At 49.1% G+C, this 25,664-nt stretch overlaps 2 protein-coding genes across 9 annotated transcripts in view; both read right to left on the bottom strand.

Moving 5' to 3' along the window:
• The window catches only part of LOC122384248 (epidermal growth factor receptor-like), a 45,821-nt gene extending 32,368 nt beyond the window's left edge, over positions 1-13,453 (bottom strand). The window contains exon 1 of one of the 4 annotated variants that reach the window (XM_043371439.1): positions 12,243-13,453. In XM_043371439.1, coding sequence (XP_043227374.1) covers positions 12,243-12,351 — 109 coding nt within the window. In that variant the 5' untranslated portion in view covers positions 12,352-13,453. Of the gene's footprint in view, positions 1-3,775; positions 3,972-12,242 lie in introns of those variants that run through there. The other 3 variants (XM_043371438.1, XM_043371436.1, XM_043371437.1) reach the window with 3 other exon arrangements.
• Positions 13,454-14,542: 1,089 nt separating this feature from the next.
• On the bottom strand, positions 14,543-25,585 carry LOC122384246 (beta carbonic anhydrase 1-like). Of its 5 annotated transcripts, XM_043371428.1 has the most exons (10): positions 25,543-25,585; positions 23,075-23,297; positions 22,543-22,665; positions 21,868-22,124; positions 21,166-21,402; positions 19,104-19,201; positions 17,771-17,855; positions 17,402-17,541; positions 16,569-16,808; positions 14,543-16,129 (listed from the first exon to the last, which is right to left on the bottom strand). In XM_043371428.1, the coding sequence occupies exons 6-10, from the start codon at positions 19,194-19,196 to the stop codon at positions 15,911-15,913; spliced, it is 777 nt and encodes a 258-aa protein (XP_043227363.1). In that variant the 5' UTR covers positions 19,197-19,201; positions 21,166-21,402; positions 21,868-22,124; positions 22,543-22,665; positions 23,075-23,297; positions 25,543-25,585; the 3' UTR covers positions 14,543-15,910. The 5 variants fall into 5 exon arrangements, with proteins under 5 accessions (XP_043227363.1, XP_043227364.1, XP_043227366.1 ...); XM_043371429.1 differs by lacking the exon at positions 19,104-19,201 and having other exon boundaries at positions 25,543-25,580; XM_043371431.1 differs by lacking the exons at positions 21,166-21,402; positions 21,868-22,124; positions 22,543-22,665; positions 23,075-23,297; positions 25,543-25,585 and adding an exon at positions 19,532-19,675.
• Between the last annotated feature and the right edge of the window lie 79 nt (positions 25,586-25,664).

Below are 25,664 nucleotides of genomic sequence, written 5' to 3'. Positions count from 1 at the left end.
CGACCAGCGCAGCACTTAGACCTCCAACTGTCATTGAATTTGAACCTAGTAATTGATTTTGAGATAAATCGACCTGTTTTTATCATTCGTAATTTGTAAGACGGTTGAGATGTGGGTACGCGAGAATGTATACGAGAATGTCTTCTTATAACGATGTAGATTGGCACATAGCCGCAGAAGTATGTGGCCTCTTATGATAAAAATACATCGCAAACATATTCTCACAAGACATAAGCAAAAAAGGCACTATATAGAATTTTGGAACAAGCGTCATGAAAAGCCTGTAAAGGCATACCTACCTATGCTAAACGAATCATCTGCCGAGAATAACGTATACTCGTATATTCCTAAGGCAAAAAATCTGATTACTTACACCAAAAAGATCATGCAAATCGAGCGAAGAGGTGCAGAGGGTGACGAGAGGTGAATGAAACGGACCGAATATCAAATGGCTTCAAGTTTCGTGAAGAGTTTTTTTTTGTGCGCCGCTCACGACGCAAACACATCACAGGAGGCTGCTGGTGGGCTACTCAATGATAAAAGGTTGGCTCTCAGACTGTTAGGGCCTCAGACTTCTAGGGTCGGTACTCGGTACGTAGCCCGTGATGCAGCCAGACTGCTCCAGACGAAGGGCTGGCGCCAGGCGCTGCAAACCAACTACCCAGGGTCCGTTGCAGAGCGTACCCTGGCCGGGGACAGGCACGATCTCACTGGCTCGAGCCGGCACCGAAACGGCCAGTGTCTGGAATCACAGCCGGACCGCTCGGTATACGAGACGGGGTCACGGGCAGCTCGGCACTCGAGTCAGGAGGCTCGCTCGACATCGGACGGGTCGGGTGCCGATCGGGGTTGGTCTGATAAGTTTACTGGTGAGGGAGCGGAATCGGTCGGACAAGGGAATTTAGCCAGTCTAGCGAGGGAGCGGAGTTGATCTAATGAGAAAACGAAGTTGGAATCCTTAGGGAATGGAGCAACTTTATTGAGGAAATAGCGCCGGCCTTGAGAGGGACAAGAGCCAGTCTGCCGAAGGAATAGAGCCGGGAAGGAGGAGCGGGCGACTCAGACCGAATAGCTGAGACCTCACATGCAGACACATAGGTATACATGACCCAGCGAGTTAGGAGCTCAATCACGGTAGACATCCTATCTTACCTTTTGTATGGACACTTTGATAAGGCCACTTAAAGCAGAACAGAACTCTATCGAAACAACAATGCAAGCGAAAAATGTATGCAAGATATGGAGGCCACTGTGATATAGTACAATAGACAATAGGCAGACAGTCTTTTCAGCGTTGCTGAACTTTCAAACATCACCATTTGTTGTCTAACTATTTCGATGCTCGCTATAAGGAGCGACCCTGTCGTCCGAGCAAAGATCTGTCCGCTGCGGCTGTATCGGACAGCGGGACTCGACGGCGGTGTCCGATTATGTCAGGAGCGTGGCAGGTGAGCACATGTGCCCTGGTCTGATCGTGACTGGAACAATCGGAGAGACGCCTGGTACCGGCCGCCGAGACAAACCGGTCACCGACGTCTCTGAGAGAGCGGCTAGAGCGGAGTGGTGGGAATATCGGGATCGGAGCAGTCGGACAGCGCTGGAGGGGGCTAGTGGAACAGATAAAAGGACTGGACCGCGGACTAGAAATCATGAACTGGATGGGAGAGATGGAATAGCATCGGACAGCAGACAGATAACAGGAATGGACAGCGGAAAAGAACGCAAGTGTATCGCGGAACAGGAGCATGGGTGGATAGCGGCGAAGAAACGGGACTCGACAACGCAGGGGAAAAGACTGGACAGCGAAGAGAATGCAGGACAGGGCGGGCGATAGGAACGGAACTGGATAGCGGATAGAGAACGGGAATGGCTAGCGAAGAGAGTGAGACTGGACAGAGTGGCAGAGAAGGTATAAGCTGCGAGCGCGGACGTCGTTTCACAACCTCTCTCGGCGGCGGCACGGTGAGTAATGCGCGTAGATTAGGCGGCGGCGCACCGCCCGGTAAGCGGCATTAGCGGCAAGACGTGCCTGGCCGCTCCCTGACCTGACAGCGAGCGGACCTTGCAGCTCTCACCGAGCTGGTAGGGCTGCGGGTAGCGCCCGGTCAGCCGCTTCGTGCCGAGCGGGTTGGTGAGTGGAAAACGGTGGGATGAGTGCGCGCACCTGTCGAGACTGGCGAGGCTAGTGATACTGAAGAGACTGGAGTAGTTGGCGAGACTATCGAAACAGAGGAGATTACTGAAACTGAGGAGACTGCACTGAGACTGGCGAGACTATCGAGGCTGGTGGGATACTCGAAACTGCCGAGATTGGTGGTGAGAGAGGAGACTATCGGCTTCGAGGCTGGTGAGATACTCGAAACTGCAGAGACTGGTGAGAATGCTGAACATGCCCGAATCTGAAGAGACTGTCGAGACTGTTGAAACTAACAGACTGATGAGACTAGCGAGGTTGCAGAGAATGGTTATCGACTAAAAAGACCGTGCCGAGACCTGCGAAGTTTTTTGACCAACCCGGACCTCCCGGTAACGGCAGAGCCCGCATCGCGGAACGTTCGGGAGCTCACAATTCGTGGTTATCACGGCATCCCGACGGCCGTGACCTTGCGCTCCATGGTTGGGACTGAACAGCGTTTTTATCCGTGAAGTGTCTTTTTGTGTTTTTTTATAATGAACTCGACTGATCGTGAGCGAGGACAAAGGCTGACGGTTCTGATCGTGATTGGTTGGGTGACTGGCAGGTACGGCGACCAGTGCCGTGACTGGTACGGCTAGTTATCGTGACTCGTACCACAAATATGACCGTGACTCGCACCATGAGGTACCGTGACTTGTACCACGAACGGTATCGTGACTAGCTAGTACCACGAAGTGTATGTACCGTGCCACGAACCACAAATGGTACCGTGACTTAAGTCACGAAATGTACCGTGATAGGTACTGCGACCGAATCGCACAACAACCGTCACGCTGTGATCATGTTGGCAGAGGAAGAAGACTGGCACACAGCTGACCACTGACCAGGTAACTCAAACTCACCACTAACACGACCGAAACGGCCAGGCCATAGGCCACACGGACAGAATAAAAAGGTAACACGGCCAAACGAAAAGTGACCGGGAAATTCACACGGGACATGTCACGGGCAGACGACAGGCGACACGCACCGAGCACGTTATACGAGTGGACCACATGTGAAACGTTCAAACCACGGGTAACACGGGCAGACCGCAGATGACATCTGAAGACCACAGGTGATGCGGGCAGACTTTGTCAGTTGGCACAAGAAAACTAGATTTGACAGGGTCAGGGTACCTACAGGTGATACGAGAAAACCACACAGGAAGGGCTGACACACAGACAAGTTGACCGTGTCTGTCTAGACCCATAGCACTCGATCACAGACGGAAAGTAAGTACAATCCGATGGGTCCGATCAGTCACTGGGTCCACACCTGTCAGTTCTGCCAGAGGCGATGCACGGTGGCAGGTTATTGAATTCAGTCACTGAATCCGCACCTGTTCGCACTGCCGCAGGCAATACGATGGTCGATCACACCACATTGCACCTCATACGACACACATAAATCAAACAAAGGCTGTTACATGACCGTGTGTCAGAGATCAACACATTCATCTCGATAATGGGAAGCATCTGCAACAGGTGTTCCTACTCATGTCACATGTGAGGGTACAGATGGATAAGGTGCAGTATGACTAACACCACATGTTATTAATTACGATCTTTAGGTACAAAGAACGTAAGAAAAGCTTACCTTATTCAGATCCAACCATCCACAGCCACGAACAACGTCCGCGTTCGCAAGCGGCGTCCGCCGGCACCGCGCACACGCACACACGTCGGTCTCTGAACGCCGTATACAGTGCGCTCCACCCTCGCGCACTCCTCCCCGCGGCCGCCTCCGCCCGACTGTCGACCGGCCGCCTACCTGGCCGGCCGCGGCGCATTCTGGGTAGGCAACCCGCAGCCACTAAATTACAGGTAAATAGTGAACAGGTGCGGATCCGGCCGCACCGTGGCGCTAGCTGACGGGCGGTGGATGCCAGCGTACCGCCGCGCCGCGCCTCTCGCACGAGGTCAGGGCGAGGAGTGGTTGGTTTTCAGTCGGGTCAAGTTTCGAAGATGTGGGACAGGCGTGCAAACGTAAGACAGACCCGACGGCCCCAAAGTCAGCTGTTTTATTTACCTATATTATTTAAGCTAGTTACCTGTTTTAACAGAGTATAGGCAGGCCTAAATGAATCTGCTTACTTACCCATGCCATAGGCGGCGGAACGGGGGGCATCGGGGCACCGTACCCCCTTTGATTTAGGCATGTTAACATTAGCCCTATGGGCGTTGCATGGAAAGAATGGGACCAAAAGTCGGCAGTGCCCCCCCCCCCCTCATTGAAGGTGTTCCGCCGCCACTGTTATGTATAGGGGAACCTTTGCTGACAATTCTGTTTAGGAGCTTGAATACCTGTGAGTGTTCCACGGGACAGAATTTTAATGCTTATTTTCAGCTGCGATTCATCGGTTGGTTGCGCCCATTAAATTCACAAAGCAGTGCCAATTGCTAGTTCCACACAATGAAAAAAATTAACCTCCATCCCTGGGTAGGTATTGGATAAGCTACCAATAAGAACAGGGTGTTCATCTTATCTTATGGAAAGACCGTTTATCCATGCACTACGCTGTAGCTACGCAGAAGAAGCGTCGCCGTGCCTCTCAGAAAACACTGATAGGCGACTGTGCTAACGGCGCAAACAGAGCTCCGATAGCAGATAAAGAGCTGATAGAGCCTCTCCTCACAGAACTATATCGAGTGGTACAAAGGAACTGGGGCACAGAGAAGCGGATAAAAAGGTTCTGACAAGGAACACGATAAGCTATAGCCGAGAACTTCACACACACAACTTTTATCCGACGACCAGGCTGGGGGACTAAAACCGCCGGGCGCCGACTAATTAATAGGCGCGATGGTGGGCATTTTAATGGACGTTCGTCCATTTTAACGAAGGAAAGCATCATCGCAGGGCCCGTGCCCCATTGAGTTTTCAAAACTCATACGCCGAACCAAGATTACTACAACATATTTGTTATAGTAGCGCCGAACTTGCATGATAAGTTTTATTTCTTTCACTTTTATATTAGCCCAAAAGGTCGAATTTATCAACATTGCGTAATGGTGCGCTGCTCTACAGATTTATTCTCCAAAACATGCCTTTGACAGGCACGCTCTCTCTCTCACTCTCTCTCTCTCTCTCTCTCTCCCTCTCTCTCTCTCTCTCTCTCTCTCTCTCTCTCTCTCTCTCTCTCTCTCTCTCTCTCTCTCTCTCTCCCTCCCTCGCTCCTCCCCTCCCTCCCTCCCTCCCTCCCTCGCTCCTCCCAGTATGATGTCATCCACTTTGTCGTAAGACGTCGTTTCAAACTGCAGTTTACAATCGCCAGATTCGCAGAAGACGGCCTCCTTATCGTCTTATTGACAGACGGATTTAGATTCGGACAATCCACGGGTGTTGGGCGCGGCTCAGTCGGTTCCAGCAGACGGTCTATAGCGCGTCGTCGGAGAAAGACTCAGAAGGTCCGATTATCTACATTCTCCCTCGATAGCTATGTACGAGGGGGTATCGAAAAGTTCTGATCATCACATATAAGATATAGACCGATTTTGATGATTTTTGGTTGGTATTATATTTGGTTCTTAAGAACAATGCTCCCGCAAAGAGAATCCTGAGAAGTGGTTTTATCTTATGTAGGAGAGACTTAGAAGTAAAAAAGATGAGTATTGGGCCTATTGAGGACCGAACCGTCATCCAACTAATGCATTTGAAACGGTATCACACAGAGAAAATACATCAAGAACGTGAAATTAGTTTATGGCGAGGAAAGCCCATCTCATGCACTTACCGAAAATGAAGAAATAATTTTCAACTTGGTTGCATGATCCTTGCAGGGGAGTCAAGAAGTGAGTGACTACCAGTCACTGAGAAGGTGGTGACTGTGAAGGAAGTGGAGGACCTCATCCTTACAGATCGTCGTGTGACCTTTCAAATGATTGTGCAACAGAAAGGTCTCAATGTTGGCAGTGCCTGAAAATATTATCAGCGAAGAACTACAGACGATAAAGGAGTCAGCCCGCTTAGAAGTTCGTGTGTCTACTTTGTTCAGGAGAAAAGTGCGTCTTGGCCTTTCGAAATGAAAACTAGACCTTTTTTAGGAAATTGAAGACATCTTCGATCATTTGATGACTTGTGACGAATGCTGGGTCTATTTGTATGATCCAGAGACAAAAAGACGATCAAGAAGTTTAAGCACGGCACATCTGTCCTTCTTAAAAGGCGAAGATGCAGAAGCCGATATGGAAGGTCAATGCTATCAGTGTTCTGGATCTGGTGTAGGATAGCCATTACCGACTGTCTTGATGATGGTCGGAAAATGATAAGCAAGCACTACTGCACACTTTTGAAGAAGTTGCGAGATGGCCTCCAGCAGAATTGCCGTAAAAAAAGCCAAAGAAAGATGTTTCATCCGCACCGACAGCGCCCCCGCCCATTCGTCCTGAGTTGCGTTTGAAGAAACAACATGATGTGGACATTAAATCCTACCGCATCTAAGAAATTCACCTGAACGGATATTAACTGACTCTTGATTGTTACGGGAGATCAAGAATCCACAGTATGGCCGGTGATTTAAGGACAGAAATGACGTCATTGATGAGGTGGAGCAGTGATTTACGGGAGGGTGCGAAGGTCCTACAATGACCGCCTGAGGCAGCTCAAGAAACGATGCAATAAGTTTGCAGTCGTGTGTGGTGACTTGTAAAGGAGTAATGAACATCATGTAAAAAAATCAAATTTCTATCACATCAAATTCATGGTGATGATCAGAACTTTTCGATACCCCCTCGTATGTGTGCTGACAAATAAAACTCTACCAGACTAAGACAGTCTGGCATACAAACTATTTCCTATTTCATAATATGTGAGGGAGTTGATACGACCGGAGTTCTATAGCCTTGATACGACCATTGGTAGCCATACTGACCGTATCCACAAAGAACACTGGTAGAGGAACAGCTGATTGACCAAGCCAATGGCGTACAACCGTTTCTACAAATACCTTTGCCAACTTGATGAAAGATAATCCTATCCCTGCAGCAAAATCAGGTATGACTATATGTATAGCGTCACTGACCAACTGCGGTGCTGAGACACCATCCTAAACTTACAGCGCACAGTTTATTCGCAGAACATTCGACAAGGGCCGGGTTTAGCTGCTTGCTAATGGCGCAGACACTCAGACAGCCAGCCGCTGAGATACCAGCCTATACAGCAGGGCCAGGTAGAGCTATTGATGGCCAGTATAGCTGCTAATGGCGCCGCCCGCCGGCCGCGCAGCCGTGACGCTCCGGCCGCAGGAATGGCGCGGCACCCTACGCCGGCCGGCAGTATACGACCCACTATCGAATTTATCACGGACATCCATTGCACCAGGTGGTTATTAGTCACCCCGACTTGTGTCTAGCATATACATTCCAGATAAACATTCCATTATGTCCTGTTGGCGTGTTTGGCGGTTATGGTAAGACGCCCGCAAGGAGGATGAGCACACGCGACGGGAACGTACGGCCTTTAACAGCCAAAAGGTGAGGTTCGTAAGCAATGATGGAGCGAACGAGTGGAACGCGCACTAATCAGCGATAGGGTATCCTATTGTGGGATTAGTGGCGCGACACGAGATAGCTACAGGGCGACACGTGAGACGGAGATAGTGGCACTGTATGCAGGTGTGAGGGGGGACACTGTCAGTTTGGGCGCAGTGGGGATGGGAGGGGGCGGGAAGAGGGGAGGGCGGTGTGTGCGTAGGGATAGCGAGTGAACGATGTTTACGAGGGACGGGCGCGGGAGACGGTGACGGGAGGGGGCTGACCAGTGTGAGCAGCGACGGCCATGGTGACGGACGTAGAGTGAAAATGGTCATCATTTCCCCGCCCGCCATCCCCAGCTTCCCCCCTTTTGACCTAAATCCTACCTCTCCTGTCGTCGTTTCCCTTAGCGTGTTTGCTGCGGGCGGCGGTTATGGTAAGACGCCCGCAAGGAGGATGAGCACACGCGACGGGAACGTACGGCCTTTAACAGCCAAAAGGTGAGGTTCGTAAGCAATGATGGAGCGAACGAGTGGAACGCGCACTAATCAGCGATAGGGTATCCTATCGAATTTATCACGGACATCCATTGCACCAGGTGGTTATTAGTCACCCCGCAGCCGGCGGCTATCACTCGAGAGGATCTTCTTGGTACGGGTACTCGCGGTACCGAGAGCCGTGGTATCCTTCCGTACCTCGGGTGAGAGGTACCGACGCGATGGTGAGATGTTATCCACAAAGCGGACTGGTACTACATGAGTAGGACTGAGCAGTGCATGGGTGAGCATCCAGGCAATTGTAGCCGCCGGTATAGTGCTTCAGAAGTACCGAACTATAAACCATGTAGGACTTTTAGGTGCCCTGTTATGCAGTAAACCGGAGGTAAGGTATAGAGCCGACGCTGGCTTCGAGGGCGGGCGCAGCAGTGGCGCAGCACCGTAGGGAAGCCGCTGCCGAACCGACCTTCGTTCGACCCCCTCAACTGACCACCGAGGCCGTCTCAAACGACCGACGGTACCCGGTTAGTCACCGGCCCGAGCCCCGCCATCGCACTTCAGTACAAAGACCCTCGCACGATCACACAAAGGCACTTCTGGGGACCCGGCTCGGGGGAAGCCGTAGACTCATCCACAGTTGCTGTTATTGGGAACATTAAGTTTAATAGATGGTCTAGAGAACGTTTATAATTGCGAAATGTCCCACCACTTGGATGTCATTGACGATAAAAAATTGCACCAATATGTAGTGCATCAACATAATGCAGCATATTTTATCCTGCATGAACTATAGGTAAAGGTGAGATAAGCGGGAACGGAAATTATTTAGCTTATAGTTCAGATCGGTGAGTCCGGTGGCTAGATATGAGTGGGTGACGTGGCCTTGCTGAGAGGGCCATCGTATAGAGTCAATGGCGAGTAGTCACCGATGACAAGTGACCGGTCACTGACGGAAAAGTAAGGGACTACGAGTATGTGATTGGTGACTGCAGCGGCGCGACCATTGGTATTCCCTGGTGATATTGTGGCTCGCGGAGCGCCCGGCGTCTCTCCGATCTCCCAAGTCCCAGATAAATCAGCGCGATAGCCGCGTGGAATGGCAGGGCTAACGAGCTGGCCCAGAGGCCATCCCGGAGACACTGAACTGGGCTGGACCGGGTGCGAGCCGGGTGCCAGTGCACGTGGCAGCGACTCCTGTACTTACAGTTACACAGAATAAAGGCCTGCCAGCACTCGATGCCAGCGTTCCACAGACCGGTGAGGCCAGTTCGGACAAAAGGAAAATGCCCGGCTTTACCATCACTGTGGCATATACCTAATACCTATGGTGTGAAATTTTATGGATAAAAAAAGCTGCTAAAATGCTTTAAAAAAGACGACGTCCTTCACGAATTTCCTTGCTAATTGGGTGAATCGCTGTGGCGATCCAGACAGTTGCCTTCCTCTCGGTGTTTTGCGGCAGCAAATTGATTACGAGCATAAACGTGTCGCTAACCGGGTAATATTACAGATTGGCATTCAAAACAAGGTAAATGCACAAGGAAAATGACGAAATGCCTCTAAACGGAAATAACCCGAGGATACCTCACAATCCTCAATTAATTTTCAAGACAACAGCTTTAACTACCAGGAAGACATAATAGCCCATCTGAAGAGTAAAGAATGGCCTAAGTTATTGAGAAAACAAAACTCAAATTTAAAGAACTATGTGTGGCGTGCAAACCGTTTTAACCAATCAACAGCTATTTTACTCGATTAACAATCGATCAGCTACAGGTCTTCCTAATTCCTTGTCTCATCGTGAGACAAGAATTCTTTGAACAATGACGCTCCGAACTTTGTTCCCGATGACGATCACCTGTCAGTGACCGGTGGCCAATGCAGCCTACAATAGCTTAAAGGGGAGTGCATTCAAAGAACTATAAGCAGTTAATCACGATCTATAAGTGCAACGCCGGCTCCATTCTTACTCTATGTGTTCTCATCACGGGCCAAGCAAGGGAGTAAACGTTCATAATAACTCAAAATGAATGACCTTTTCCTCGAATATAGAAAGTTTAAATGTCGAAAATGATGTATTTAGGTTAATTTTCGCCCACAGGGCATCATCCTTTTCGACCTTTTCGAGGAAAAGGTCATTCATTTTGAGTTATTATAACAATATGTTCCTCGCAAGAGCACTCAACACCATATCTTCAATCACCAGAGTGAACGTTCAATTCGAATGCCTTTCTCTAGCGTACCTAATGTGGAAAACCAGAACAGCAAGCTAGTCATTGCAGGCTAATCAGCCGCTTTTGTATTCAGATCGAACAATCTACCGGGTCTCCATATGTAAGTAGTCAATCTTCTTCAGGGACAGCGTGATATCGGATGAAGATAAATGCTTTCGAGCATTGTTAATTGTCCGAGATGTCGCAACTAAGCGCGATTGTTATATACGTTCTAGTTCAATTGTCAAAATTTCCCCGGACTATAAGTGACCAAACGCCTGCCGCTGCGCCCTGAATTTAGGACGATTGTGTCCGTCACAGTTCGCGCGGCTCCGGTCACCCGTGTCCACAGGCCACTGTGTCCTCCGACCATCGGCGATCCTTCGACCACAGAACTGATCACCAATGCCACTGTCATCTGACTGCATGATCGTATAAACCCTCTGATAACAGGACTGGCCAGCAGTCATCGCTGTCCTCCGTGTATCTGAGTCATTTGCGTCCCCTGACGGCTGACCATTGCAACGGTCACTTACGTGTTCCGTTCCATGACCATTGCAACGCTCGGCGGGCACCAATCGCCGATTTGTCCCACGTCCATAGTCACTTCATATATCACGTGTATTTTTTTTCAATGCGCCGGTTTTACACCGGGTCCAGTCATGGATAGTGTAGTGTACAATAGTACAATAGAGTTGGTACCAACTCCGACCATCCACGGTCGTGAGTCCTCGCATGAGTATATTATGCATGGACCATAAAAGAACGCATTGGGTGCATAAAGAGACATCTACCGTCCAATAGATGAAGCTGCAGTTGGCATTATCCAACTTGTGCACGCAGATGGCGGGACCAATCACACAGCGACAAAAGGCGCATCATGAACGAAAAACGATATGCACGGAGACGGACGTCCGACGTCAGTCAGCTTTGGTACTTTATTACATTGTTTATTTAAATAAGGGAGTTATTTTGACACCAACAATGCCACGCCACGGACGAATTACCTCAGGGCGAAACTGATCCGCGCTCCGTCTCGGCTGGTCGCCTCCAGACCCGACGGCCGACTGATGCCGATATTGTGATAACGTCTGCAGCCCACCCGGGTCTCTGCCGACGTCTCTCGTATGTCACCGGGCGATCGGCGCTGCAGGGCACGCCGAGCGGGCGAGACCAGCGGGAGGGCCGCTGACGACCCTGGGACGACGTACAGCGACGCCAGAACCGACCAACGGCGCCGCTGGACCGATGGACGGTGACCGAAACCGTTTAACGACGCTGGGACCGACCAACGTGCTCTAGCTAGATAGGGACAAGCCAACGTCCAACACCCTCCGACGACACAGAGACCGACAGATGTAATGTAACGACGCTAGGATGCCGTCTTCCGGCTAAATAGCACCGCAGGAACTCGTTTATGAGTGTCATAAGTATAACGTTAAATATTCACCGACACTGGGCATGTCTTTTTGCCGTTTACCTGCGAAATCAATTGACATTCGATCCATACAGCAATGGTGTCACGTCCAAAATAGCAAATGCTCGGGCAGTGCATCACTAAACCCAGAATGGAAACGCTCCCGCGAGGTAGAGAAAAATCAAAACAATATAACAACATAATAAAAATGTTGATTTAAACTGAGTAAGCAAGACTTGATAATCAAGCATGTTTCTTCTTAGCCGGTTTTGATTTCAGGGCGGTCCGTCTTAACTACACGTTAAAGAACACCGTACAATCTTTCTCATAAGAATGGGTTAATTCTTTGCTTGTGAGGTTGAAAAGAAGTCTTACTTCAGACAAACAACATCAGAAAATCAGAACATCGAAACGGCTGGTTGCAGCCCTCCTGGCCGCCGACAGCGGAGGTCGGGATCGACTCACCTCTGTAGCCGTTGTACCGGGTCGCATTCTGCATGGTGAAGAACGTCGCCGACACCGTCTGCACCAACAGCAGCGCGAGCCACACAGCCACAGCGACAGCCGCTGACATCGTCACACCGCTGGGGTAGCTACTACAGCAGCACCAGCTTCGTTACCACGACCAGCACCAGCTTCAGCACCATCAGTAGCTCCACGTCCAGCTCTGCGAGCGGCACAGGCACGTCAACTGCGTCAACTTGTCGGCAGCGGTCTTTGGCGATCGTACAGGCCTTGGTGTCTCTTATCGGCGCTGAGGCACCGAGAGTTTCTAGTCGTTTACGCTGCACTGGCATACGCACGTCGAGGCACCAGGCACCATCTCAGCTGTCCGCAATTTCCAACACTGCTGGGCGCCAGCTGTACTTACAGCCTACAGAAGCACGCGGCCCTGTCAACACAACTGATCACTCTCCTCCATATCGCCCTCAGACCAGTATCTCCTTCACAGCAGCGACGCACAAGTCTCCTCCGAGCACCACTCCAGGGCCTGATGCAATGACATGCGTCACCGCCGCCGGCTACAACAGGAAACCCGTCGCCAGTTACGAGCCGGGAGTCCCTGCGAGACGGAACGTCGATCGTGTGAGTTACGTTCTGGCGCCGTACGACGGGAAATTGCCCTGGTCACTGGTCAGTGGTCGAGACCCGCACCGGTATCGGCGCTGGTCGCAGGCTCACTCTCAGCTCATTATACCGAGCTCTTTTCCTCGCCCTGGCTGATCACAGGAATGGTAGTTTGAGAGTTCATTTGACTGAGTGACACCATGACCTTGAGGTGCAGGCTCGCATTACACTCGATCGACACACGGTAACTCCAGTTGGTTCGAGAAGTGGCTTCTCTTGACAATGATCCAAGGCTGTCCGGAACTCGGAAGCTTTTCTGACCTGGGCTGTCCTACCGCTCAGCTCACACCAAACGTAAGCACACGCCGTTATCACTTCTGATAGAATACGTGTCTTCTAACAGCGTCTACTCACGTGTCTTCTCACAGGTGTCTTCTTGAAGACTGCCTTCCATAATTGAAGATAAGACGATTCACTGAGCAGGGAATACTTTCGACCACCATGAACCACCACTGAGAATTCAAACGACGCACTGATGCAGTGTAGCTCTCTGCGCGGTAATGGCACGCAGCAGCCACCGCCCGCGGCGCGTCGGTCGTGATCGGCCGAGCTGCCGCGGGTCCGCCGCGCCGGCCGCGCCGCCCGGGGCAGGAGCGGTGCCAGGACGGCGGCTGGGGGTGTCACCCGACCAGCCCCTGCGGCCACTCCACCGTCGTCGTCTGGCACCGCCCATTCGTTCTCCACCTCCGGGGCTCCGGTAACAGTTAGCTGAGACGGGGGGGGGGGGGGGAGGAGGAGCTATCCCGACTGATCGCACTAACAACGGAGTGATCTCACTTCAGGCGACGACCGTCGATGAGTGTAGAAGAACAGAGCGCGTAAAATCGCATCAATTTGTGGTCATTCACATCACACATTCGAAAGAACCGCCAGCGACCGTATTTTCTGGGGAGCATAATTTCACGCACATATGTTCAATTTTGATCATGATCGATGCCTAGCATTGGCATTCCAGAATCAGATCTTCCTGGTTTCATCAGCCTTAAGTCCACCGGGACTGCTCAACTAACAGAGTAAGACGGTTCGATGGGAACAGTCACCCCACTCAAAGCCAAAGGTTGTCCCCGCGCCGACGGCCGACCCTCGGCCCGGCTTGTGCTCTGCAGGGCGTCACTTTGGGCCGGAGTAACCAGCCGAGATTGACGGTCATCTGCGCCCATTCGGCGGCTCTGCTTTGCTCTGCAGTTGCCGACTCCCCAATTGGGGCTGAGGGCCGCCGCGCCGGTCTGCTGAGGGCCGTGCGTCACCCTCGGTAACAGCGGGGTAACGAGGCGAGTGCACTGACGCTGTGACACACGAACGACCGTACCGACACACTGACACACCGGCCCGACGCTGTCCCGACTCCCGACATGAGTACCGTCCCCGAACAGACACAATGTACCGGCACTAGTCCGCTGTACTTTTACTTTTTACTGTCGATATCGCGAACTAAATGGGCTACAGCATCTCATGATTTCTACAAGGTTGCTTCTGTTGCTATGTGTTAATGATTATTTGCCTTGTGTGATGTTTATTGTTTGCTTGTTTGTTTGTTTGTTGGGGTTAGGGGCGCGCCGACTGCGAGGTCATTTTGCGCCCATTGCCTTGTGTCAATTTGCCTTGTGTGTTAATAATTATGCACGATAGATACTACATAAGTTGTTTGCTGTTTATTGAGGAATGACGCATGTGCACAGAAATAGTGACAGACCGCTATTCGAACTCAGTCGTTTAATATACCGAATTCTCAACACAAACGTTTCAACTGACTGTGGTAGAGTTTAAGCGACTTATGAATAAAGGCGAAGACACCCAGAAACCATTGTTACTTCATGCTTGAGCAATGTCTTGAAATCTATATAAGAAACGCTGATTTCACAAAAATTATGGGAAATGGACATATCTATGAAAACCGAAGGAGACACACACCGCAACACTATAGCCACAAACAAACGAATCCTCATCTAAAAGTTCAGACTCACATCTGCCGACCACGTTCATCAACGCAGATGCCCCTATCACCCGGTTGTACTGACTATATGTTACACAATATCCGCTCTAGACATCTATACGTTATTTCACCGCGGGCGAAGCACACGAGACATGCATTAGGAGTCCTGAGTGAAAGCTATAGAGAAAACAAACATCACGCTCTACATTCGATCGTTGCATTCATCCTTCAAACGGTTACAAGGTAGCGTCTATAAGGAATGGTTATGGTGACTCGACATTACACGATCAGATACAAAACGAAAAAAGCTTACGAAAACATATACATGAGCTATTGTTTTAAGGAATGCCTAACGCATTCCTTACAACATCCTATGATAATTTTTTTACTTAATGGCATCTCAATCGTTTCAGTAACAATACTTATAAGCTAAAAATTATCAATGCACAATGGCACATACACAAATGTTAGCATAGACCACTATAAGAATACTAGGCGTTGTAAAAGTGAAGAGAAAATAGCACCTGAAAAAAGACTGAAAGAAAATAGCACCACATAACTAAATGACTAAACATAACCACAAGGTAAAGCCAAGGGAAAATATCATGTTAAAAGGCACTACCCTCAACCGACGCACAACCAACGTATCGGCACACCTAACACTGGTTCACACACGGGCCTTGATTGTCTGCTCTATCAGATCCAAACACAGAGTAACCCGTTGACACCCGTCGGCCATCTTGTGCGGCGAAAACTTCCTCAAATGCAGCGGAGCCACGGACCTCCGTCGACGATATCGAGTTATGGGCTCCCAGTTTCCAGCGGGCGATATAAAGTCACCGGCCCCAGTGGATGATATCGCTCACAGATTCCAGTGGACGATATCGCTTACAGATTCCAGTGGACGATATCGCTCACAGATTCCAGTGGACGATATCAACTTTCCGGTCCCAGCGGGCGATGTCACGCCACATATCCCAATGAACGATATAAGCTTATGAACGTTAGCGATGATACCAACTTACAGAAACACTGATCGGCCCCGGATTATCTATCTCACGACCCCGACATCTCACCGGCCGCTCGAGTAGTAGGTCCGCACCTCCTCAGAGATCTGAGGCAGCGTGTCTTCGTTCAGGTCGACGAACCGCTTCTGCTGTCGGGAGAAGTAGTGGATGTTACCCGTGTAGATGTCAAACCACAGAGCGTGGATGTGGATCTCTCCGCGGGTCAGCCCGCGCTTCAGCATGCCGTACGAGCTGACGTTCTGCAGCTGCTGCAGCGTGTTCACCTGCGGAGAGACGAAAATGTAGGTGAGGTTTTTCGGTGTTTTGCGTCGACGATGTCAAGCGCTTTGAATATTTGATCACTTTTTGATGTATCCACTTTTTGTGCCTCAGTATTCTTCCGGCTTGGAATTATACGGTTGTGAATTGTGATGTTGTGCAACCTACTTATGATAGGGATGCCTGTTTTGTTGTTTGATTATTTGTTGCCTGAAAAATATTCTTGGATGATATTTTGCAATGACGCACTTGCTTTCGGAATCGCATAGAACGAGGAACACAAAATTGGAAACACGGTAGAGAACACTCGAATACCGATAAAGAGTATGCGTTTATCCCGTCTCCAAAACTAAGGCAGCCGTCTAATGCAGTGCAGTTCCAACACATTGCAGCGAACAGACGACACTATAAGCTAAAGAAGACGCCGGCGGAGACGGCACCCACCTGGGACAGTTTGTCGGTGATGCTGAACTGGTTCTCGGGGTCGATATAGGCCACGAAACGGCGCATCGGGAGCTCGCCCTCAAACACCAGCGGCGCCTTGAAGTCGGAGACCTTGAGCTGCATCAGCTTGGTGAGGCTGCCGGAGCCGTGGCGGCACACCCAGGCGGAGAGGGGCGACATGTGCAGCTTCTCCGGCGTGGCCAGCGCCGGGTCCCGCAGGTCGTACAGCAGGTTCATCGCCTGCGGATATTGACCGGTCAGAAATGAAGATACAGGTGAAAAATATAGATCGAAGGTAGTAAACACAGAGACGTGTGCTAAAATTGACGGCCCATTTGCCGGCAGATGCGCCCGCCGCCCACCCAACGACAGACGACACCGGTCTAACAGGCGGTACCTCGTCCCCCGCCTTCCGGTGCTCGGAGTACTCTGGTAAAGAGGTGCCTGTCTATCAGGAGAGAAGCACTCACCATGGATAAGGTATTCCTGGATGGGACACTCCGCCGATTTTCCGACCACGCACGACGGCGAGGGCGTAGGCGCCATTTAGCATTGCGTGCTATGGGCGGATCGTGTCTAATGGTTCCGTATGTGATAGTGACTAAATGGAGCCATAATAATTATTAGAAAGGACTAAAAATATATTTTAAGTGTCTGAAATCGTGTCTTACGAGCTATCCATTCCCACGTTTTCAGCACGCACGCCGGTGCGGCCCGGTGCACTCGCCACCGATGTTTCGGCGCTCCGCCACCAGGACGGCCGCTTGGTCGCCGGCGCTAGGGTTGGAGAATAGGGAGTGTCCTATCCAGGAATACTTCATCCATGCACTCACCTTGCAGTCCGAGTGACCGCAGATGATGACATTTTTGATGCCGTTGACGATGCAGCCTAGCTCGAGGGCGGCCGGCTCTGTGGAGACCGTCTCGGTATCGTACAATTTGGCGTGCGGCACCAGGTTACCGGCGTTTCGGACTGTCAAACACAGAACAAATACAGAACGCTGATCGCAGAACGGGCACAGTACATCAACTGATGAAAAAGCTAGTTGCAGTACACATTATATCTTTTGTGGTGAATCAATCTATAAAATGGATGACTAACATTTAACATTTATGGAAGACTGATGTTATTGATTGATTGATATGACCTTAACTATGGAATTAAATTCATTAACTATGTAACAATGACTGAAACAACTCACCGATGAACATATCACCCACGTTTGTATATGTAAAGCGGGTTGGCAACATCCTACTGTCCATACATGTGAAGAAGATTGCCTTTGGCTGAAAACAGGAATGAAGAAGCAGCATTAACTTTTGATAAAGTATCAACTCACAAAAAATACATGCACAGAATAGAGGCCAGGCTAAAAGATGAGAGCCATAAATCACTGCAGCTAAAAAAATGAATGATCACTCAATATTAATAACACAGAATAGTAGATTTGAGATTGAGTCACAGCAGAAACGATTGAAATTACACATCTATATACAGCTGACCAGAGCCCTGATCGGCGGCCGGCTAGTACTCTTGCCCGCGCTCACATACGTGCACGTTACCCCGGCAACGGGCTATTGACCAATGAGAAGCGAGAAAAGTGTTACGTCACTGCGATTTTTCATATACCTGTGCCCCCCGGACGTGACGTAGTGTGCTCGCGCGCGTGCAGGGTCTCTGCGATCGAAAAAGAGCGCTAGCAGCGCGCCACTCGACGCCGCAATTGTCAAAAGCGGCGTGTTAGTATACTTTATTATGAATGATGTGTGTAAAAGTGAGTTTTTATGTTGTTTATTTGGAGGAAATGGTTGGAATAAATTAAGTAATTTTTATTTCTGTTGATTGGAGTTTTTATTCAAAAGATTTCGGTCTATACCATTTATATTTACTGAAAATACCTTCGCTTCAATAAATTGCAGATATTTAGCAACTGAAGTGTTAGGTAAGCCTAAATGATATGTGAAAAGGTAAGAGACACCCTGATTATCATTTGAGAAACGAAAATATATGAATTTTCCTTATAAGACTCGCTCAATATGCTACTCCGCGGTTTATGCCCCGAGGGTGTCCGAGGGTTCCCGTTAGTTTGTCGTTGGCGCTCGGCTCGCGCGCGAGCCGATGTCACCGCCTGTGACGTCGGCTCGCGAAATACGTCATACCCTGCACACAAAATAGCCGGCTGCCGAACAGCGCTCAGAAAAATTACAGTTGACAAGGAGGTAAGATAGTCTTATCTGAGAGCTGATACCAAGTGATTAGTAAGGTAGGAACTAGGAAGGAAGGTAGGTACATGATTACTGGAAGACTGCAAAATGATAAATGGTTATTGCCACAGTGACTATAAATTGCCTTGGCTTTGGCAGTACGTCAAATGCTTATTGACACCTATTTTATTATTAAATCAGTTCCACTTTGAAATGACAGGCTCTTCCAATCAAGAAATGGCTAGAATCTGAAATGAATTATTAAGTTTTCAAGGTTAGCAGGATAGGTTGGTATAGGAAATAACGTATTTTCTCAAGTAAAGTACTTACAACAGGGTTATCCTTGACTTGCTGAAACTGTTCAACCATACCAGGTCTAAATGTGTGGCGGTACTTCAGAATACCTTTAAGTATTTTATCCATGATAACTGAAACAAAAAAAAAACTGAGGTAATGCAAATAAGTGGGCTACATCCAGCTTATGGTCACGCTTATGCCATAGTGTTTCATTGGTAAAATGATTAGATCATCTTGCTCATAATTATTTATGTTAAGCAAAACAGCCTAGTATATTGCTGTAATAGTTCCTACTGCACGCAAAAAGCAGAATTTTTTGTGGGCAGAGCTTATGAAACCCCAATCATGATAAATTCACTTCCATTTCTGAAATCAGAAACATGGACATCACAAACACAATAGGACAGTTCCAATCCAATTCCAGTCCACTTCAACTTAGTGCTTCCCACTCTATCTCTTACCTCTGTAGCTAGTAGAACACGGTCGAATGAACCCCTAGGGAACCGGCTTACTGTATTTATTTATGAAAATTCAGAAATTATATAGCCCTCCAATTACTACACAATAAACAAAATCTCAAGCACAAGCATAAAAATAAAATATAGCAGCTGCGGCATATATGTAGACAAATGAAATAGCTCTTAAAACGCTGCTGTATTTTATAAAGCACTGCAAAAAGCCAAACAAAAGCGTTGGCCTATAGAGGTCAATGATCGAAACACTAATTTTGCGATTTTCTTGATAAACAACAGCGGTTGGACTCGAAATTCATGTGATCATATTGCTAGCCAGACATGAAGCTCATGGTTACTCTATATAGAATAGGCCCGGCTATGATCTTCACCCACGTACGCCACTGCACGGACGCTTACGAATAAAAACGCGCAAATATTTTTAGTCACCGTGTAAAAACGTACATGCACACCTTTTCTCATCTCGCTGTAGCCTGTAACGTATCTCTACTGGGGTTGGAGCTTGAAAGAAGGGCTTTGATGGTGTTTTCTGCTCCAGCACACTGCCCAAGACACTGCCAAATAACATATGGGATTTAAAATGTCACATATGTATATCCTTATTGTGGTGAATGCCTACCTGGACAGCATTTGTAAAGTAGGTTAAGTAGGGAAAGTCCGTATATTTTTTTATGAAAAAACAAGGCGTCCCAAATCTGGTAATTTCTGAAAAACGCACCATCTGACGTTCTCATTTGTGAGAAAGATTAATAAGTCTGGACAGAGTAGATGGCTGGGCTGGGTAGGAAGATAAGGTAATCCTATAATAATATACCTGATAGTGCTAAAAGATCATAGACATTTGAATAAATGGATAATCTTATAGGTACGATTGTGAAAAGATGTGTTATATGTTATATTAGCCCATTTATTTTTGCATCGAACAATACATTTCAACAGCGCTCCGAATTCCCTCCAGAAAAGGGGCGTCACTGAGAGGCAAAACATAACCCACCGCGCCGTACATAAAGAGTGGTGGATAAAACATTACAATAGTACCTCACCAGTCACCCTGAACAAAGTTTAACAACTGTACGATCAATAACCACGTCGGACGATCACATAGGGCCTCATAGTGTTGGCAGGATACGCAGAATCACACGTCACTTGGAAACCCAAACTCCGATAGCGTGCTGAAGTGACGGCAGCAAAACTATAGTATCATGTGAATACAATGCATAACACTTGCAATTATTATAATACTTTAAGCAATAGTGCGTGTCAGATCATAAAGAAACCTCAAAAGATTCTTGAATAAATCTATAAATATTTGACTCAACTAAATAAAACGCAAATCGCATTTGCAAATCCATTATTTTTTTTTTTACCTAGAAATTAATGCCCAGATGCGATCTTCCGAACTATGACAATTCACGTCTCACGAGCTACTAAATGATTGTTCTGCAATTATTGTGCAGTTTCTAAGGTTTATCATAGCATTACGCTTCTCAGCCATCAAACATCTGCAAATGTCGAGTGGAAGTCTACCACCGACATATGTCAGCCAACTGCATAGGGAAGAGTTCCCTGCAGCCTTCCGAGCATTTAATGCATGGCTGAGTGACAGCAGTTGCCGGACCTACCAGTGATTGGTGTTAGCTCGGGGAGGCAGCGCAGCCTCCCTGATCCCCTATGATCACTAGCTGTCGCTGTGCTGGTCGGATGCGTCGCTGTTGTTGCCGCTGACGATGACGATGTCGCCAGAACTGGAGCTGTCCGCCTTGGTCTTGTCGGCTGCCTCGGCCGGCGCCGGCTTCACCATCTGCCAGGACGGGATGGAGGGTGCCGGCGGCGGCGACGGCGCAGCGGCGAACTGGTGCCTGGGGTAGACAGAACCGTCATCAGTCGGTAGCAGCGTGGACACACAGTACACGCCCCCGGCCCCTCCCCCGAAAACAGCACGCACGTCAGTTTTAATGGGAACAGACTAAGACACATTCGCCGGCTAAAACAGAGACAGCACACTTGAAAGTAAAAAAGTCAGCTACGCTAGAAACAGACAACATAAGTCAACCATATCGAGACAGCGAAACAGACAACATGCTTCAGCCACGCCAAAAACATACAGCATAAGTCATTTGTTTGTTTGTTTGTTGGGGGTTAGGGGCGCGCCGACTACGAGGTCATTTTGCGCCCATACAGCATAAGTCAGCCTGACCACATAGTAGCAACTTCAGACATGCTGTAAACATATGATCCAGACCGTGTCACCGTAAGCAGACTACTACACACGCCAACCATTCCCTTTCCCACCATCACCACTTTCTAAGCTGGTCGACATTTACCTGTTGAGCATCAGTCCTTTGAGAGAGGCCACCTCTGCACGCAGCTGGCCGAGCTCCCTCTGCAGCTGGGTTTGGTCGGCGGCGGCCGGCCGCAGCTGATCCAGCGAGCGCTGCTGATCACCCAGCTGGGTCTGCAGGGCGCGCAGCGAGTCCGACAGCTGGCGCACAGAGGCGTCCAGGCTGGCCTGCAGCGCGTCCAGCCGCTCGGCAGAGGACGGCCGCCGCCGGGAGCCCGTCAGCCACGGCAGCACGTACGTCTGCCGGCGGCCGCGAAACGTCAGACGAGGGAGTATAAAACACGGTACAACACACGGCAGCACAAAGGTCTGCCGGCGGCCGGTGGGTGCGGCACGTCAGACGCGGGACTCCGGCGGGAGTATAACACACGGCTATACCGCCGAGTGATGTATCTGCATGACCACTGCACACCAATTGATCATAATTTTGATCGGTGATTTAGGTACTGAAAAGAAGTGTGAGATAAAACCAAGACAGCTCATGACGTACAAACAAGAATTTGTTGGCTTGTCCTAACTATTGCGCTAACATAATCGAATTGCTGATTGCTGAATATGCGCACCCAAACCACGACTGACAGTAAAACAAGCAGCTTCATTATTACACATTGTATACAGATATTGCAACCAAGACTGATACACAACTCGCAATACTTACCTTAACAATATAATAGATGATGTATCCTCCACCGAAAAATACAACGATGACGTTACACACGGCTTGCAGTGCGCCCAAGAAGCGTGGACTCTGGCGGATCCCCAAGAACGCGCATGTTTGGGTCTGGAAATAGGGAGCAGCACTAAATAAAACTATCATCGATAAATCCACGAGAACTAGTGTTTATGATTTCCCGCAGCCACCATAGTACGACTGTACGACAAACGCAAATGTAAGCAGGACATACTCTAAATACAGCAAGTCGCCTATGCATGCATCCAAATTAATCTTTTAGACAACAAGGGCCCACGAAACACAGTAAGGTATAAATTGCGAACAGCTACGAATATATGCTACTAAAAATTCTAGATACTGGAATGTAAGTTAAGAGAAATGCATAGTTCCCGATTACATTGACTCAAATAAGTCATTCTACCTTGCCATTAACCTTCTCATGCACATTGGCGCACTTTGAGCACTGAGTGCCGGTAACGACCGGGGCCGTGATGTCCGGACGCAACTTAGCACTCACGCTGTGCAGACTGTAGGCAACCGCCGGACTGCGCAGCACAGCCTCGTTAATCTCCTCCTCAGTCAGCCCCTTCTGCCGCAGGAAGGCCAGCTTCTGCTGCTCGCTGCTGCCGGCCACCCGCGGGTTGTTGAGGAAACGCGCGGCGGCCACCACCATCTGCTCGCGAGGGGCCACCGCCGCCGCCGCCGCCGCCGGAGACTCGCTCATACTGAGGCTGTCACGGCTGCCGACAACACAGAACAGGGTCAGAAAGTACAAGGTTTATAGGCGGAGAAAGGCTTAAATTCAGATAAGACAATTTATAGAAAGTAGAAACTAAATAGTAAATATACTAAGGCGCTAACGTTACACGCAGGAAAGGTGGCGCCAACTTGAGCTGTGGCGTCCCGTCGGGCTGACACAGAGGACTTGCAATCTGGGACAAGACGTGCCCTGAAACTATCGTACCGAGACGAGGGGCCGGCGGGCTGGGACGAGAGACCGGCCCAAGCTGGTGCGGACTTGTTCCTCTCGTCACGGTTTCATCATGCGACATTCTGTCGCAACGAAAGACGGCGTACGAAAACCACTGGAATGCTGCTCTTCGGGACTGACAAGTGCTCAGCATAACCACTTGGCAAGCGAGCTAGAGTACCGGGTGCTTGTGGCTACGGTGAAGAAGTGGAGGAACTATCTGCAGGCTGCGAAGAAGATCGTGCTAGTAAAACTAGCCCGCTAGTTTAGCTTCGAAGACAGAAGGATCCCAGACATGAGTTGGTAAAATAGTAAATGGGACTGGAGCCCTGTAACTATAGGATCGTGTATCGGAAAGGTATAGAAAGCGCTGGAACTGACTGCCCAAATATGACTATTAGCCACCCGTGGATCCTCAGTTGAGCGATGAAGGTAAACACTTCGAGAGACACGCGTGCAACTTTGGGAACACTGACGCATTGATCAAACTGGCTTCCTCACTGAGGCAAGATCCAGTGATATTATTCACAGCGTCAGATATTGCTAGCTAACGATAAATCATCAGCAGACGATACCGGCAGAACCGAGGCATGACGCTGAAAAATGGTGTCTTCATGAAAGGTCATCGAGTGGTCGTTCCAGGGAGCATCCAGCGGGAAGTGGTGGATGTGGTACCCAGGACAGAACAGCATGGCGTTGAGAAACCCTCCAGACTCCAGAGAGTGAAGAGTCACTTTTCTTGCTGGAGATTCCAGCTTGTGTGTGTGTGTGCCTGATGCCTCCTCGCCGAATAGAAGATGCGGACGACGGAGTGGACTCAGAATGAATGAAGGTTCGTCTTGAACATTGAAGGTCAGGAAGACGACCATGAAGGTCATGTTCATCTTCAATCTGGTGAAGAGTAGTCTATCAAAATGTGCCCATACCAGAAAGAGCATTGATTCAATCTCAGATCACCACAGATTGTAGTAAACTCTGATCCCAGGGCATAACTCATAAGTCAGTCCAGAAGGTCACTGCATACTACTTGTGCTGGCACGTACCATTACATAGGCTTTAGAAATCAGTATGTATAAGAGTGAAGAAAAGAACCAAATGGACTGGAGTATGCCAAGTGAGCATGAGATACGAGCAGGGTCACAGATCACATAGAAGAGTGGTCTGGTTGGAAGCCTCTGCTCAGTGCTCAGTGCCAATGGATCAAACCATGTGACCAGCACTGTTGGCTGCAGCATCTTCCTAGTTCTTGCACATAGGGAGCTCAGAGAAGTGCACTCACAATGACAGTGTCTAGGGTGGAGAGGGGTGCAGTGCTAGAAAAGTTTGGTGATGCCTACTGTAAAGTGCAAACATATAGGAATGATTGCCCCTTCCCATGACACCACAGAGAAGCAACCTGAACTGAATCATTTAATGTTCAATGCTGAAGATCACAACATCCACTGTCATCCAGTGTCCACTCCTCAACAAAGGTTTAGTGTCAGGTCTCCCGAGGTGATGCATGAGATGCGCCTGGAGGAGAAACAGAGCCCAGATGACAGTCTGGCATCAACACCACCCCAGTTCCTGTTGCAAACTACACAGTCCTGACTCAACAGACATTGAATCCTTGCAGGTGCATGCATGACTGTAGAACTAATAACTTTTTGACCCGGCAGCTTGTTGGTTCCGCAACCATATGCACCACAGCTTGCCCATCCAGCATCCCCTTTTGCATCCGCACTTAGTCAAACGAATCAATATTAAGCCAGCAATAAATTGATTTCACTGCTTTATATTTTATACAGATATTCTTTCTTGAAGTTGTTATCTATTTTTGGGAAAAATGACAAAATCTCAAGTTCATGTTTCAGTTCAAGTTTGGATACCGCAGGAAGGGCGCCAGCCGCCGCCACGGCTCCTTGAATACATCTAATGGGTGATTTTCTACACTGAAACGTGATACGCTCATGCAAATACTAAAAATATTCTTTCGAATCACGAAAATAAACGAAAAACAATTCACAGCGTCCTACCTCCAGCTTCTCCACCACACACCAAGGCCCCACACACACACACAACGCACTCGCACGCTTTATCGCGTCGCTTCTGCCGCGGAACAACGGGAGCGTTATATTTTGTTTTGTTTTTCTATGAC

The sequence above is a fragment of the Amphibalanus amphitrite genome, unplaced genomic scaffold (assembly GCF_019059575.1).
Source record: "Amphibalanus amphitrite isolate SeventyFive unplaced genomic scaffold, NRLGWU_Aamphi_draft 000184F_arrow, whole genome shotgun sequence".
In the NCBI taxonomy this organism is placed as follows: domain Eukaryota; kingdom Metazoa; phylum Arthropoda; class Thecostraca; order Balanomorpha; family Balanidae; genus Amphibalanus; species Amphibalanus amphitrite.
The sequence above is the reverse complement of the archived record's forward strand: the minus strand, read 5'-3'. Positions and strand labels throughout refer to the sequence as shown.